Below are 16,584 nucleotides of genomic sequence, written 5' to 3'. Positions count from 1 at the left end.
GTAACAGAGATCTCAGGGCCTATCATCTGACAGATAGCGTTGACTGTTTCCCTTGAGAGACAGAGCTTCCTTTGGCACTGCACCTCAGACATATTGAGGTAGCTGCTTTGCCGCCTGTATATCCTGGCAGCAGGATAGTGGCCCCTTCCACCTCGGACTTCCTCTTGGCCCTGTGCCCCTTGTGCCTGCGCCTCTCCTCCCAAAGGTGGCTCCCCTGGAGGCTGAATGTGCACTCCTGGCCTCCTTCCCCTTTTGGCCCTCCCTTCCTGCTCAGAGGAGGTGCCTCCAGTGGAGACCACAACTCCCATTCCCAGGCTAAGGGAAGGCTCCCTGAAACCTGCAGGCCCTAAAAGGGATCTTCACTGACGAGTGTTGACCTGAAGGTTGTGAGTCCTGTCCAAGCAGCTGGTATGAGTTTTGAAGTATTTCTGCTCACACAGGCAAGTATCAGTAACTTGCAAAAATAAATACCTGACTAAGCACATTCGCGACCCCACTGACCCCACTTATCCCACCTGTGGATGAGTTTTATACAAATGTGTCCTACCCGCCTGCCCGTTGCGCCCGTGCGATGATCTGAAGATCGCGCAGGCCCCGAAAAATCACCGTCAATTGGTGCCTCAAGGGCCTTAAGTAGCCCGTTAATTAATGGCAGGCGCGCATTGGAGACCATCGCGTGCCCACCCACCGAAATATCGCGATGGTGCGTGGTGATGTGGGGACGCTCGCCCGACGTCACAGTGCGTCTTTGTACGCGTTGGCATGCAGGGCACATCCCCGCACGCCAACGGGAAAATTCTGCCCCTAGTAGAAACACTTCAAGGTTATAGATGTGGAGGTGACCACGGACCAGACACCTGCACATTCAAGGAGGCAGAATGTCATTACCGCCATATGAAAGGTCATGTAATAAAATAAAACAATGCAGAGCGAAATTGAAACAGCCCATAAAGCAGAAAACCAACATGACTGAATTGAAAAATGCAGCAAAACCTGAAGCTGCTGATACCGATATCTATTCTGTGTATAACGGCACCGCTGTAAAACCAAAACTATCACTCTTTCAATCCAAGTGAATGGGAAGCCACTAATAATGGAGGTACATACAGGAGCTTCAACCACAGTGGTGGGAGAGCACACATTTAAATACCTAAATGAAGGTATCCAGCCACTGAACCTGGAGCGGACAACTGCTCAATTGAAGACATACACTGAAGAATGTTTACAGGTAAAGGGCATCGCCACAGTACTAGAGTCTTTTAGGCAACAGACAACTCAGCTTCCAGTGATAATAATGACAGGAGAAGGACCTAGTCTTCTGGGCCGAGACTGGTTACGGAAAATCAAGCTTGACTGGTCTGAAATATTTCACCTGAGAACAGAAGGAGTTCCTGAACTGCTAAGGAAATATGACAGTGTATTTTGGGACGAATTAGGGAAGTTAAAAGGCTTGCTAGCAAAAGTATATATGGATCCTCAAGCGACACCATGTTTCTTTAAGGCCAGACTATTGAAGAAGAAGGTGGATGCTGAACTGTGCTGGTTAGAAGAGCTGAGCATCATCCAACCTGTCCAATTCTCAGAATGGGCAGCACCAGTAGTTCCAGTGGTTAAGCCTGACCAAACCATATGCATTTGTGGGGATTATAAATTGACCATAAACAAGGCAGCAAAACTAGATTAGTACCCGTTCGAAGGATATACGACTTATATGCAAAGCAAGATAGAGGTAAATCCTATATAAAATTGGATATGAGCCACGCCTACCAACAATTGGAGCTGGATAGCATGTCGAGAGGATTTGTGACTATCAACACACACAAGGGTCTTTTTCAATATACTCACCTACCCTTTGGAGTATTGTCTGCATGTGCAATTTTCCAAAGGACAATGGAGAGTCTTTTGCAAGGACTTCCCCGAGTGGTAGTATACCTAGATGATGTTCTGATCACAGGGTCAACTGAGACCGAACACTTGACTAACCTGGAGGAGGTGCTAAGAAGATTCACGGAAGCTGACATATGATTAAAGAAAGAAAAATGTACATTCCAAGCACGAGAAGTTACTTACCTGGGTCACAGGGTGGACGCCATGGGTCTGCACCCGGTAGATGAGAAAGTTTGGGCAATAAAAGATGCTCCCTCACCGTCCAATGTAACTGAACTTAAGTTTTTTCTGGGTATGGGTCAACTACTATAGCCACTTCTTGCCAAACTTATCAACTGTGTTGGCACCATTACACTTGTTAAGAAAGAATCACCGTTGGTCGTGGAATTCACAACAGGAAGAAGCCTTTGTGAAAGTAAAGAAATGATTACATTCATCATGTTTATTGGTACACTATGACCCATCGAAAGAATTGGTAGTAACATGATGCTTCTCTTTATGGTGTGGGAGTTGTGTTATCACATAGGATGGAAGATGGATCAGAAAGACCCATTGGCTATGTCTCGAGAACCCTCTCCACAGCTGAGAAGGGTCATTCCCAGCTAGAAAAGGAAGGTTTATCAGTGATATTCAGAGTGAAGAAATTCTACCAGTACCTGCATTTCACCATTGTGTTGGACCATAAACCATTAATGGGTATATTCAGTGAGGATAAGGCCATTCTGCCAATAGCATCAGCAAGAATACAACATTGGGCTTTGATATTATCTGTATATGAATATACCTTTATGCACCACCCTGACTTGCATATTGCAAATGCGGACGCATTCAGTTGTCTCCCATTACTAGATGGCATTTACATGCTCCAGTGCCACAAGAAGTTGTGCTTGTACTGAATTCCTTGGATTCTTCGCCCGTGTGTGCGAAGCAAATTAGAAAATGGACGAACAGAGGTCCAATATTGTTGAAAGTCAGAGACCTTGTATTGCAAAGGTGGTCAAATTCACCAGTGTTTTAAGAGTTGAGACCATTCCATGCCCAAAAAACATAGCTAAGTTGTCAAGATGGAATTTTGTTGTGTGGTTCGAGTTGTTGTCCCTTTCCAAGGAAGAGAACAGAGCTTCACAGTGCAAACCCAGGCACATCAAAGATGAAAATGCTTGCATGAAGCTATGTCTGATGGCCAGGCCTTGACAGTGACATTGAAAGCATGGTCAAGCACTGCCTCCATTGTCAGCAACAACAGAAGTTGCCTGTTTCAACTCCACTGTATCTGTGGCAGCGGCCTGGTCAACCCTGGGTTAAACTATATATTGATTATGTTGGACCATTCTTAGGTACCATGTTTCTGTTGATCGTAGATGCACATTCTAAATGTATGGATGTATATGAAGTCAAATTGCCAACATCGAGTGCAACTATCCAGAAGCTGCGTCCTTTTTTTAGCATACATGGCTTACCGGAATTTATCGTTTCTGAAAACGGTACAGACTTTATCAGTACAGAGTTTCAGAGATTGTTGAATTTAAATGGAATCAGACATTAAAACAGCCCCTTACCATCCCTCATCAAATTGTTTAGCTGAAAGAGCTGTGCGAACTTTCAAAACTGGGATGAAGAGGTTATCAGAAGGCACTCTAGAAACTCAACTTTCCCGCTTTCTTCTCAATTATTGTACAATGCCTCATTCGACTATGGGTTCAACACGGTCTGAATTATTGATGAAGCGCTGCCTACATACTAGGTTAATTCTAGTGTTTCCAAACTTAGAGGAGAAAGTAGAGAAGAATCAGAGTCATCCAAAATCAAATCACAATATTCATAGCAAAGCCCACAGATTCACTGTGGGAGACATAATATTCATGCGGAATTTCGGAAGTGGACCTCGTTGAGCTCCTGGTACAATTGTCACAGAGACTGGCCCCTTATCCTTCCAGGTGGAAGTGGAAGACAGAATTGTTCAAAAACATGTGGACCATATCCATGATAGAGGGACATTCCAACAACCAACTATTCCGCCTGTAATTAACGTCGAGCCATTAATCCCTGAGGTGACAGATCGACCAAGAATAGACATGCTGCATGTCTCTGTAGAGTTGCCTAACCCTGAACTGCCACTTTCTAATGATGTATCTTGTGCTGCAGTTCCTGACCACGTCAATCCTGTGGAAGAACCGTAAGCTACACCACTCTAACTGAATAAGAAAAGCACCTCAGAGACTTAATCTTTAATCACCTGAAGTTGTATATATGTACATGATATTAGATGTTCAAAGGTTCTCTGTAAATAGAAATTATACAAACTAAAGGGGGGGAAACATAGCAACTGAAGGTATAGCATCCCCTGCTATCTATCAGGTGTCACGTGATGTTCATGGAAGCTCCAACCAATGAGCTCTAAGAGTGGGTAATTCCTGACGAGGGTCCTGATTGAGCATATAGCACCCGAAAACCTCTCTGTAATAAAGTTTATCTGTTTATTGTCAGACCTGTCTGGTCCGTCAAGTCATTGCAAATGGCTAGGCAGGCTGCTGGGATGGCTGATGATTACGAGTTTGTCCACAAGCTCAAGCCATTTGTCTGTCATCCTCACAAAGAAAGATAGAAGGTGGGAGAGTGACAGGAAGGCAGGTAGTCAGGGACGAGAAGGGACAACTGGGAATATACTGGAATGTCCTCCTCAGACCAGAAACAAAAGTTTTGACTGTGGGAATAATGTCCTAATTATTCCCATTGCCACAAGGTAGGACACCTTCTTGCAAATTGCTGGAAGCTATAGAGTAAACCTATGGGACTTAGTGGGGTGCACAAGATTGATGCAGAGAAAGGCACCCAGACCAAGAGCACTACAGACCAAGCTATAGCTCTGACTGCAGCTGAAAAGCCAAGTACAAACACTGCTGCAAGTGTGGGAGAGGTGAACAAGATATCTGAAAGCTGCAGGGAATTCTTGCTATCAAAGGAAAAGTAACTCCTTACCCCTCAAGTGAAGCCGATAAATCTATACTAAGGGATACAGGGGCTACCCAAACTCTTTTGCTAGGAAAAGGCATGACCTTTCCACCAGAGGGCTCACTGAATGATAAGGTTTTAGTGAATGGTATTGGCGGGGAGTATATACCCAAACCTTTGTATCAGTTGCGCCCGGAGTGTGACCTAATGTATGGAATGGTAACAGTAGGAGTTAATCGTAATCTGCCTGTAGATAGAGTTGACTTACTCCTTGGAAATGATTTGGCTGGAGCGAAAGTAGTAGCTTCCCCGGTAGTTACAGAAAGACCAAATGAACTCGAGGAGACAGAGCTGTTACAGGAAAAAGTTCCAGGAATTTTTCCTTCTCGTGTACTGACCCAAGCAATGGCTACACACGTTCCATTGTCGGAGGTAAAATTAGCACAAAATCAGATATTTGGCTATCTTTGGGGATTTGGATACTCTAAAGGAAATGTTCAGTAAGTCTTCTTTGATTGAGGCTCAGCAAGCCGATACAGAGTTAAATAAAGTGGCACAATTAACTCAAACCAAAGCTGAAGCAGGAGTTCCAGAATGCTACTATATTAAAAGTGGGATTCTGATGAGGAAGTGGAGGCCTCCTCACACACCTATGGATGGAGAGTGGGTAGTGGTTCATCAGGTAGCAGTATCTCCCAAATATCATCAGGAAATATTAAGGATATTTCATGAGATTCCCAAAGCAGGACATGTAGGGATCTGAAAGACCCAAGCACATATAAGTCGGCATTTTTACTGGCTGGGTCTTCAAAAGGACGTGGTGCAGTTTTATAAAGTGTGTCATGCATGCCCGATTGTGGGTAAAGTACAACCTGTGATCATGTCGGCACTTCTAATACCGATGTCAGTTTTTTGAGAACCATTTAGTAGTGTGTTGATAGGCTGTGTGGGACCATTACCAAAAACAAAAGCTTACTATTTTGGATTTGGCTACTCAGTTCCAAGAAGTAATTCCCTTGAGAAAAATTTCTGTCAAGGCAGTGGTAGAGAAATTAACTCAATTACAACCAAATATTTCAGGAGTCTACATACTGAAGGTGGTTGAAGTTAGGATGTCTATTCAGCAAATGGCAATTGATGCTAAATCAATTATTAATTTTAAATTTGAGGTTTATAGATTTTTGTTAACCATGGATTAAGGGATATGGAGCAAAGGCAGGTAAATGGAGTTAATTTGTAGATCAGCCAATGATCACATTGAATGGGGTGGATCAGGGTGGAGGGGCTAAATGGCTACACCTGTTCCTATGGTACTATTCTAGTATATTTACAGTAGACCTATACTATGAGCTAATTAACAGATAATGTTCTGAGATGACATTTTCTAACTGCATTTGTAGTTTATATTTGCATCTCTAAATTTTTCTTCTGTTTCTGAACATAGGGTGGCCTCTATATGTTCAAGTTGTTCGACTATTATTCTGCTAGTGGGATGACCCTTCTCTTTCTGGTATTCTTTGAAACTATCTCAATATCGTGGTTTTATGGTTAGTAACTTGTTCCAAGTATAATTTTATTTTATTATTATGAAACATTGCGACCCCTGTTAATCTCCAATTGCAGTCAGCTATGGAAGAGAGAGCAGCCGAATAGTGGACGACATAGATGCCAACATAACTTAGTCTCTTCAGAGCCCGCTGCTCTGGAGCAAAAGCTATGATGATGATTCTTAAAAGCCCAGATCAAAATAGAAATAGTGATGTACTTCAGTTTTTAATCTTATGCCATTAGCATCGTGGAATGGCAAGACATGGCTTTTGTTCCCCACAGGGGACCTCAGCTGTGTAATGAAGAGGAAGTGCTCAGCAGGAGGGACTTCTCTAAAACCTAGAGAGCCAGTCTGCTGCTGTGTGCCACCCAATGGTGAATGCAGACCAACATTGCCCGTGAAAGTAACCTACCTCCAGTGGCAGGAGGAGCCTGGATACCTGGAAAAGCTTAGGAGAGGAACCCAGAAGGGAAAAAACAGTAAAAACTGAGAAATAAGAATACTTGCCTGAACTGGTCTTGAATAGCTTAAAATGGAACACCAGTAAAAACTGGGAATACTGGTCCGAGCTGTTTTTTTCCTTCTGGGAAATCAACCTTTAGCTTTTTCCCCCTCAATCTTTAAATTATCTTTGCTTTCTTATCAACATAACAAAAAACTTTTGTACCACAGTGTTACTCCTTGCTTGGCTAATTCATGTAACAATGAAGTAAAGCCATACTGGCAAGTGTTTCATTCGACTAGCAGGATTTGAAGGCCCCGCCATGGTGTGTTTCCCCCTGGTGGATGCAGTAAGCCATTTAAATCTCCATTCAGTTCGACAGGACCGTAATATCCGGCCAGGCATGGGGGTAGCTGTAACAGTTTGGCCATAGAGGTAGGTATGAGTCTACTGAGAGAGGAATCTCATTCAGCAAGATTTCCTCTCTTTCCTGTCACTGGAAATTGCTGCCCTTGTTATGTATTATAGCTGTGATAATTGAGCAGCAAGGGAGTGGAATTTCTGGAGTTCTCTGTTTTGCTCATTCTATGCCCACCGGTTGCAAAATTACTGTTTTGTTTTAGTAGAAAGTGAGTTTAATGTAGTCTCCACAGTGAGGTTATTTATCATGCACATAAACTTATTATTAACTCCTGAGGAGGTTGCATATTGATTTGATGTCTTAATGATTTGCTCCAAACTTGAATTGGACATTACAGGTCACATTGAAAGGTTTATATTGGGAATTCCATTTTAGATGGACCAGTGATGATGACACTCATCTATACCATGCATCCCCAATCATTCTCCAAGCAAGGTACTCTTGGAAGAGTGCGACTAATGACTTTCAGTTAATTCACCAAACTAAAATTATTTTCAATCATTTATCTCTGCATTTTGCAGCAGCAATATCTGAAAATTTGTATGGAATCTTCATATTAATATTGATGTTAATGTAATTTGACATTCTAGGGCATGCTAATCCAAACCAATAATTATTTCACAGTAACACACAATCTTGTTTCACCAAACTGCAAAGTATTGTAGGTATTTCTAGTTATGAAGGAGTCTCTATAGACTGCATACATGAAATCTCCTAGTCATTCAGCAGTATATACATAAAAAACGTATTTCAGGGATATGATCTGAAATCCAAAGAAGGGCTGAATTGCCACCTTCATTGTTCTGAACTATGACCAGAAAGCAGCACCATTCATAATACAATCAGGTTACTTGTGATAAGCTCAGCTAGCAATGATCCCTGTAGGCACTCTTTTCATAAGGTCACAAAACCATAAGAAATAGGAGCAGCTAGAGAAGGCCATGTGGCTCATCAAACCGGTTTCACCATTCAATAAGATCATGGATAATCTGATTGTGACCTTGCCTCCACTTTCTTGCCTGCCCCTCATAGTCCCTGACTTCCTTGTAGATCAAAAACCTGTTTAACTCAGCCTTGAATATATAAATGACCCAGCCTCTACTGCTCTCTGGGCTAGAAATTCCAAAGGCTAACTACACTGTGAGAGAAGTTCTTCACCTACCTCTTAAACGAGAGATGTCTTAATTTAAACTGTGCCACCTAGTTCTGATTCCCACAAGAGAGGAAACATCGTCTCAGCATCTACCCTGTCAGGCCCACTCAGAGTCTTACATGTTTCAATAAGACTATGTCTCATTCTTCTAAACTCCAATGAGTATAGGTCCAACTTTCACAACCTTTCTTCATAAGACAATCACTTCATCCCAGGAATAAGCCTAGTAAACCTTCTTGAACTGCTTCCAATGCAAATATATCCCCCGTTAAGTGATGAGAACAAAATTATACACAGTACTATCCTCCCTTGTTAGCATTCTGAAGGGACCATTCCTTCCGTGACACCCTGGTCCACTCCTCAATTACTCCAACACCCTCATCCCCTTCCCACGTCACCTTCTCATGCAATCACAAGAGGTGTAGCACCTGTTCTTTTACCTCCTCTCTCCTCACCGTCCAATGCCCCAAACGGTCCTTTCAGCTGAAGCAGCATGTTCACTGTTGCTGGGTCAAAATCCTACTTCTTTCAATTTAGTTTACTGTATTCACTGCTAACAATGTGGTCTCCTCTCCCAAACGCAGATTGAGTGACAGGTTTGCGGAACACCTCCCCCCATTCAGCAAGCACAAGTTAGGTGTGTGATGGAATACTCTCCACTTGCCTGGATGAGTGCAACTCCAACAACTCTCAAGAAACTCAACACCATCCAGGACAAAGCAGCCCACTTGATTGGCACTCCATCCACAAACATCCATTCTCTCCACTACCGATGCACAGTAGCAGCAGTGTATACCATCTACAAGATGCACTGCAGGAACTCACCAAGGCTCCTTAGACAGCACCTTCCAACCCACAACCACTACCATCTAGAAGGATAAGGACAGCAGACACAAGGGAACACCACCACCTGGAAGTTCCCCCACAAGCCACACACCATTCTCAGTTGGAAATAAATTGCCATTCCTTCAATGTTGCTGGGTCAAAATCCTAGAACTCCCTCCCTAACAGCACTGTAGGTGTACTTACACTACATGGACTGCAGCGGTTCACCACCACTTTCTCAACCTTCCTGAGTTTCCAGTTGCTTGCCACGTTAATTCACCACTTGGCTCTCATGTTCACCTTTCCTTCCTCAGCCTGCTGCAACATTCTAGTGAAGCTCAATGCAAATCAATTTACCAATCAGTGTGAATCACTTCGCTTGGCCATAATCAATTTTTCAAACAGTGAAATGTGTAAAACAATAACAGCAACTTGCTTTTATATAGCACCTTTAATGTAATAAGACTTCCCAGGGCACTTCACGAACATTATGAAATAAAATTGGGTACCGAGTCATATAAAGAGACTTTAGCCTAGATGGCCAAATGGTTAGTCAAAAATGAAGTTTTCAGGGAGCGACTTAGGAGAAGGAAAGAGAGGAGGAGAGGGAGAGATAAGAAGGGAGGGATTTCCAGAGCTTAGGGTCCAGGAATTTGAAGATACAGCCGTCAATGGAGTCATAAAAATCAGGAATGTTCAATTGGCTAGAACTTGTAGAATGCAGAGATCTAGGAGGTCATAGGGCTGAAGGAGTTAGATAGGGAGGGATGAGGCCATGAAATGACCTGAAAAGAAGGTTGAGAATTTTAAAAGGCAATTGAAATTATTTCATTTAACAGGCTATAATTTTTGATATTGTTTTTCACAGGAGTTAACAAGTTCTATAAAAACATTGAAGAAATGATTGGGTACGAGCCATGCATGTGGTGGAAGCTTTGTTGGGTATATTTTACCCCCCTTGTGGTTCTGGTAAGACAAAGGCCTCTTTGGTGGTGTTGGAAGATTGTCAAGAGCATTTCACTGATTTGTGCACTAAAACTTTTCTTGCGTAAATCTATTGATCTCTGAGCAATGTGATATCTTTAGTATGACACCAGAAGACTGCTCTTCTGCACCAGACATAGATCCCACAGATCATAGCCTACATACAACTATCCACAGAAAACCATGTGGACAGAAAGATACTGATTTTTCTGATCAGAGACAGGGATGTCTCTTAGAAATTCTTTCTTTTCATTTCTTTCGGCTCTAGCTCTTTCCTATCTTAATTCTTTCTGAAGCTAATTCGCCCACTCTGAACCTTCCCTTTCCATTTCACTGAAGTTATTTTTTCTCTCTTCCTTGAATAATTTCTCTCTTGTTAATAAACTTATTTCCTACATTTCCTCCTGGATACCCAATGTGTACATTTCTTCACATTCCCCCTTCTTTCTGTACAAGCCAAGTGTCATTTTCTGGCCATAATTTCATTTTGATTTTCATGAAAGAAACGTTGAATTTACCTCTATCCCAGGTATCACGCCTTCCATGTCACATAACCTGATTATTCTCCCTGTGTGGAGCAGGTTAGTCTTTGTCATGAGGCACAAAAGCAATGTGATAGCCCTTAGCAGCGCAGTAAGCAAAACACATCCCTGTCTCTGATCAGTAAGATTCCCATTCAATCCGCAGGCTGCCTTGAGTTAGCTGATTTTGGTGTATTGATAAATATTCAATATATTGAACTCAGCGTGTGTGTTCCCAAGGCTAGAGAGGGGAAGAATCATGCACGGTTCCCACCCCTGATCATTATTCAATGCTCTCTGCTGGAAAGCACACAGGGAAGAAAAACCCAGAACAAACATAAAAATACCTGGAAAAACTCAGCAGGTCTGGCAGCATCTGTGGAGAGGAACACAGTTAACGTTTCGAATCCGTATCACTCTTCAACAGAACTAAGTAAAAATAGAAAAGAGGTGAAGAAAAACCCAGACCTGATTGTTGATTTAAACTTTCATCATAGCCTCACACAAGAAGAATGGCTCCTTTGATGAGCTCTAGGAGAATTTTCTGATTGAACTGTACCCCAGAATGTCAGTGACTGCAGAAGAGGAAGGAAAATAGGAGAAAGACCAGTTCAGTAAAACACTGAATCCCCTAAGCAAAATATAAGCTTTTATCTTAAGGCCAATCACTTGGTAACAAACTGTTATTGGAACAACCTAACCCTCCTTAGGCTAAGACATTCAGGCAAATGGTTCAATTTTCTGCACTTCACTATGGGATTCAAATTGAAGAAAATATTGGCGCAGTAACAATAATCTGCCTGCAGATGGCTTAAACACACTTAGTAAACTTTGCAAAACTTTCCTGTAAAAATTATTGGCAGGACATCAATACTGCACTAACTTGTATTTTTCATTAAATTGTTATAGGATCCTGGGACCTTTTGTTGGTATTATAATTGCCTTATGTGAACTCGCATACTCCCGCTTTAAAAAATATTTTTTTAAACCTTGCAAGCTACTTACCTTAGAATGCCAGTGAACTATGGTACATGTAATAGAGTATTGCTAATGTTATCGATGTCTAATAAGAGCCTATGCATAATGCTGCCCTTTAATTGTTATCCCTTCTGAGTTACTTGATCAGAAAACTGAGTAAAGTAAGAACTTTAATTTATATAGTGCTTTACCATGACCTGAAAATGTCCCAACTTGTTCACAGTTAATGATGTATTTTTGAAATGTATTGTAATGCAGGAAAATCAAAGACAGCAATGAGATAAATGACCAGATATTCTATTTTAATTATGTTTGTTAAGGGATAAGTGTTGGCCAGACCACAGGAAGACCTGCCCTGTCCTTCTTTGATTATTCCAGTGGGATCTTTCTATTCATATTAAAGGGCAGGTGAGGCCTTGATTTAAAGTCTTATTGGAAAGATGGCACCTCCAACACTGCAGCATTCCAACAATGCTGCACTGGATTGTCAGTTGAAATTATGTGCTCATGTCTCTGGAATGAAGGCTGAGCCTAAAATCTTCAAGTTCAGAGGTCAGGGTGCTACCACTGAGCCAAGGCCAATTTTGTCCAATTGGTCCTCCACATTGATATTTGGATCATGGGATGAGAGCTGGGATGGGTTTATCTCCTAATATTGTTTTTATGCCTGCATTTTAGGGAGTATTTCTCTTCAGTGCTGTTGAAATGACACCACTGACCCTTGGGAATTACGTCTACCCCAAATGGGGACAAGGGATTGGCTGGTTCATGGCACTGTCCTCCATGGTATTTATCCCAGGATACATTGTCTTCATGTTTTTCACCACAAAAGGAACCTTTGTACAGGTATGAAAAGGAAAAACAACATATGGAATTCAGACTCTGGACTTCATGTCCAACTTGTCCCTGGTTATCTCATGCACATTATTACAGTGAGCTCAAGTCAGCAGCTTCTTAGTTCAATTAAATTGAGCGCTATATAAGAATCCTGATTAGTGCTGAGGACCCATAGCTATTCAGGGGATGGAAAAGGATAACTTAGGCATTATATCATTCCTACCAGAAATCTATGATTATATCATTATTGTTCCTATTGTTTCTTTGTGTTTATACAAATATATATATATTACTTAAAGTTTAATAAGGTGTTTGACAATTAAAGGCTGATTCGAGAATTGGTTTCACAACCGGTGTACAGGAGTGTTGCATTGGAGGCTATGTGCCAATAACTCCCTAGATTGCAAATCATTTCTAGCAGTTAACAGACATGCAAGTTTCAAAAGACATTCAGTACTCAAAAGCATTAATCCATGCTGTTTAACTTCAGTGATGTGTATCAGTGGCAAAACACTTGCTTTGGCTATTTTACATTTAGTAAACTGAAGTATACTTGCATCTATTTTGTGTGCTGGTCTCAGTATAATGCCAAGTTTTATGCAAAGCCTTTAAAGGAACGCAATTCAGTGATATTTATGTAGGCTTACTCTTTTACCTTGCATCTTTATTTGGAATGGATACAATGGAAATTCTGTGAGTAATGAAGCTCTTAAATTGATACTGTCTGGCACTTTTTGTAATGTTGACAGTTCTTTTTAGTGTTATACTTTAATTTGACATAAGACAATAATTCTGATACTTTACAAATATTTAGTTTCTGAACAAAAGGAGAGTTTTTTTTAACTCCATACTTAAGGTTAAGTTTGTTCTAAAAGCATCTCAAATACAGTATTTTACAAAGAAGATGGAACAAGATGAAAGAAAATATACCAGCAGGCCTCACATATCTGGAAGCCTTGGTACATCGACATACCAATTACTGAGAACAATTGCTTCAGGACATCAGAGCAGAGTTTTTCCATATGCACCTGGGACACCTGCAGCCAGGTTGTAGCCTAGTTTTTAGCCAAGTCACCACTACCCTTAACTGTTATGTCTATGGCTCGTGCCTGGCTAGCATTGAAATATCAGCTAATGTGTTGCCCAAACATGTAACAATCAAGTGATTGATGCATTGGTCAGTTTTACCTACACCCTCAACTTCTTCCACATTCATTGGCATAACATAACTTTCCAATGTCACCACACTGCTGCTTTTTCCAAAGTACAAGAGGTTACTAATAGTCGATGTCCCCCCAAACTGAAGCCTGCCCTTGTACTACAATGGTACAATAAGCCATTGGAAAATGTTGGTATCAAAAGATTTTCAAACGTACACCATCACCTTGTTTCCAGCTGGGGGGGTCAGGGTATGTAAGAACTGCAATGGAACAGCTTCAACATATGTTAAGGCTTGATGTGGGCTGGTTCTTTTTTGAGAGGAGCTGACCCACCTAGATTACTCTAAGGGTAAAGTCTCACTCTCCATTAATATAAATGCTTTAAAAATGTGTAAATACTGAAACCAAAGTTTGGTTACTGGGTTTAATCAGTTTTGTGTCTGCTTATATATAAGAATAATGGTACGTCCTGTTGATTTTTGCTGAATTTAACAGCTGGGGCTTCATTACAACAGATAATGGGAAAACTACTTGCTTTTCAGTCCTTATAATATCCTCCAGCTTAATGCAGTTCTTAATTTACCAGTATAGTAACTGAAATGTTCATTTTTGACTTTGATTTTTTTCTTAACATCTTGTCTTTCTCTCCCCATTCTAGCGTTTGCAGGTGATGATACAGCCCAGGCAAGAGGTCATAATTCACAACAATGGACTGAAATCCAACCAGTCTCCAAATAGTGGCTATGCTGATGCTACTGTTTAGTTGTCTACCTTTATAAAGGCAAAGGCTTTATATAAACCCCTTTGGCTTTTTGCACTGCAATTCAGAAGTGTAAATTAATTGAAAAGATAGATTAGAGCTTGTCCTACTGAACTGGTTTCTTTTCAACAGTTATGAACAGTTTTTGATAAGTGCTGCCAGATTAAAAATAAACATCACCTTTCGCACAATGTAATGTCATCAAGAATAGAACTGCCTTCCTCCTTTCTATTACTATTACCAATCTGCCCAACAAATCTGCCCAACATTGTGAGATTCCTTGTTCTCACCTCACTCATAAATGATTACTACCGTCAAAGGACTTGGGGATGATTTAAAAAAAGACATGTGATTTGCTATCTAATGTGACCCTTCTGTAGGTTCTGTTAACATTAGCAAGGGTTAAGAACAGTTAGATTTTCTTATATTAGGATCTAGATCCATATTAGGATCTAGAATTAGGTAGCTCCTTGGTGCCTGTTTTTACTTAATAGAATGAGTTGTTTGGTACACTGTTGTGTGTTTTCCTTGATAAAACAAAACCCTGAAAACAAATATTCAGAAAATTACTATCTCTGCTGATTCATATGATTGTTCCCTTGTTAAATGTTTTGGGCATAAACATTTAGAAATTTATGTTATCACTATCACAAAAAGAAACTAAAGAAATGAATGGAGTTGAAGTCAACATACACCACAAGACCACACTAATTGTTCCTTGTTGGACATACCCAGGAATCTGTGACAGTGGCAGGAATAGTGATTTGGCTACAGACCAGTAAAATGAAACAGAAAAACTGCAAATGCTGGATCCGAAATAAAAACAGACAATGTTAGAAATACATAGCAGCTCAGTCAGTATCTATATTGATAAAGGTGCTGCCTTGCCTCTGGTGATTCAGGTGAATTTTAAAAATTCAATTCAACTATTGAAGAAAGCACAGATTTCTCCTGATGCCCTGGTCAACAACCATCCTACGACAAAGACCACCAAAAAGTAGATTTACTGGTCATTTACCTCACTTACTACAACGTGCAAATCAGCTGTCACATTTGCCTACAAAATAAAAACACATCAGAAGTAATGAATTGGTTGTGAAATGCTTTTAGATGCCCTGAGGATGTGCAAGGTGCTATATAAATACAAAGTCTATCTTTCTCTTCTACATCTGTGATCAGTAATCATTACATGCAGCTTACATGAGAGTTAACGACCCATTCACATAACTTGCTGCATAATGGCCATTGCTTCTATTCTCATAGTTTACTGTATGAAGGCCCAGTGCCTTCTTTTTGCAACCTCTTGTTATAGCACATTGGTCAATTATTGCATATTTGGGTTATTCACCTTTTTAACTGAAATGAAACATGTAAAGGGATGGTAAATAAATTCATCTGTATTCATTAACACGGCAGATTGAGATCAGTGTTTTCTTTCTCTGCATACCTTTTGGAACTGAACTTCAATGCAAGGCTTGAATGTTAAGGACAAAGCAGTAAACATTGAAAGGGAGTCATGATCTCCTTCATCACATAACAAGTGATAGCAAGTGTATTTTCCAATTAAGGGATTACATGAATCAAAAAAAGTTAAAGAATGAAATAGAACAAGGAGCTCCTGATCCCAGATAATGACAAAACTGGGAATTCGATGAAGAAAATGGTAGAGTTAGACAAAGTTGCACTGAAGAATTTGCTTGGAGATAATGGAAAATCAGTATTGAATTCAACCTTACACTTGTAAACAGAAAATAAGTAGGCCATCACACAACATGGGTGTTAACATAGGGTTGAACCTTCTGGTAGCTGCAAGGTTGTCGGTAGCAGGACCAGGATTGCGTGGCGCTTCTGTTTGTAGGCAGGAGACTGGCCACGTGCAATCACGTGACAGCCAGACAATTAGATATTCATAGTCATGGAGTATGGTGAATCATGCAGCAAGGAGTGGAAAGGAAGTCAACACCCCCACCATTACCTCACAGGTTCAAAGGTCCAGGTGATATATTTAGGGGGCACCAGGACAGGCAATCATTCCCAGCAAGCCAGGAGCATCATTCACCCTGTCTAAGGAGCTTCTTGCAACTGCAACTGCTGCCACCCCCTCTCCACCTGCCA

At 41.0% G+C, this 16,584-nt stretch overlaps 1 protein-coding gene across 1 annotated transcript in view; it reads left to right on the top strand.

Moving 5' to 3' along the window:
• Nucleotides 1-14,790, top strand: part of LOC144696636 (sodium- and chloride-dependent GABA transporter 1-like) — a 78,139-nt gene extending 63,349 nt beyond the window's left edge. The window contains exons 12-15 of the mRNA XM_078568175.1: nucleotides 6,284-6,386; nucleotides 10,098-10,198; nucleotides 12,391-12,558; nucleotides 14,368-14,790. Of these exons, the coding sequence (XP_078424301.1) occupies nucleotides 6,284-6,386; nucleotides 10,098-10,198; nucleotides 12,391-12,558; nucleotides 14,368-14,472 (477 nt within the window). The 3' untranslated portion in view covers nucleotides 14,473-14,790. The remainder of the gene's footprint in view (nucleotides 1-6,283; nucleotides 6,387-10,097; nucleotides 10,199-12,390; nucleotides 12,559-14,367) is intronic.
• Nucleotides 14,791-16,584: the final 1,794 nt, after the last annotated feature.

Source organism: Cetorhinus maximus, chromosome 22 (assembly GCF_964194155.1).
Source record: "Cetorhinus maximus chromosome 22, sCetMax3.hap1.1, whole genome shotgun sequence".
NCBI classification, from domain to species: Eukaryota; Metazoa; Chordata; class Chondrichthyes; order Lamniformes; family Cetorhinidae; genus Cetorhinus; species Cetorhinus maximus.
Note: the sequence above shows the minus strand (reverse complement) of the source record. Positions and strands in the feature narration are given on the sequence as shown.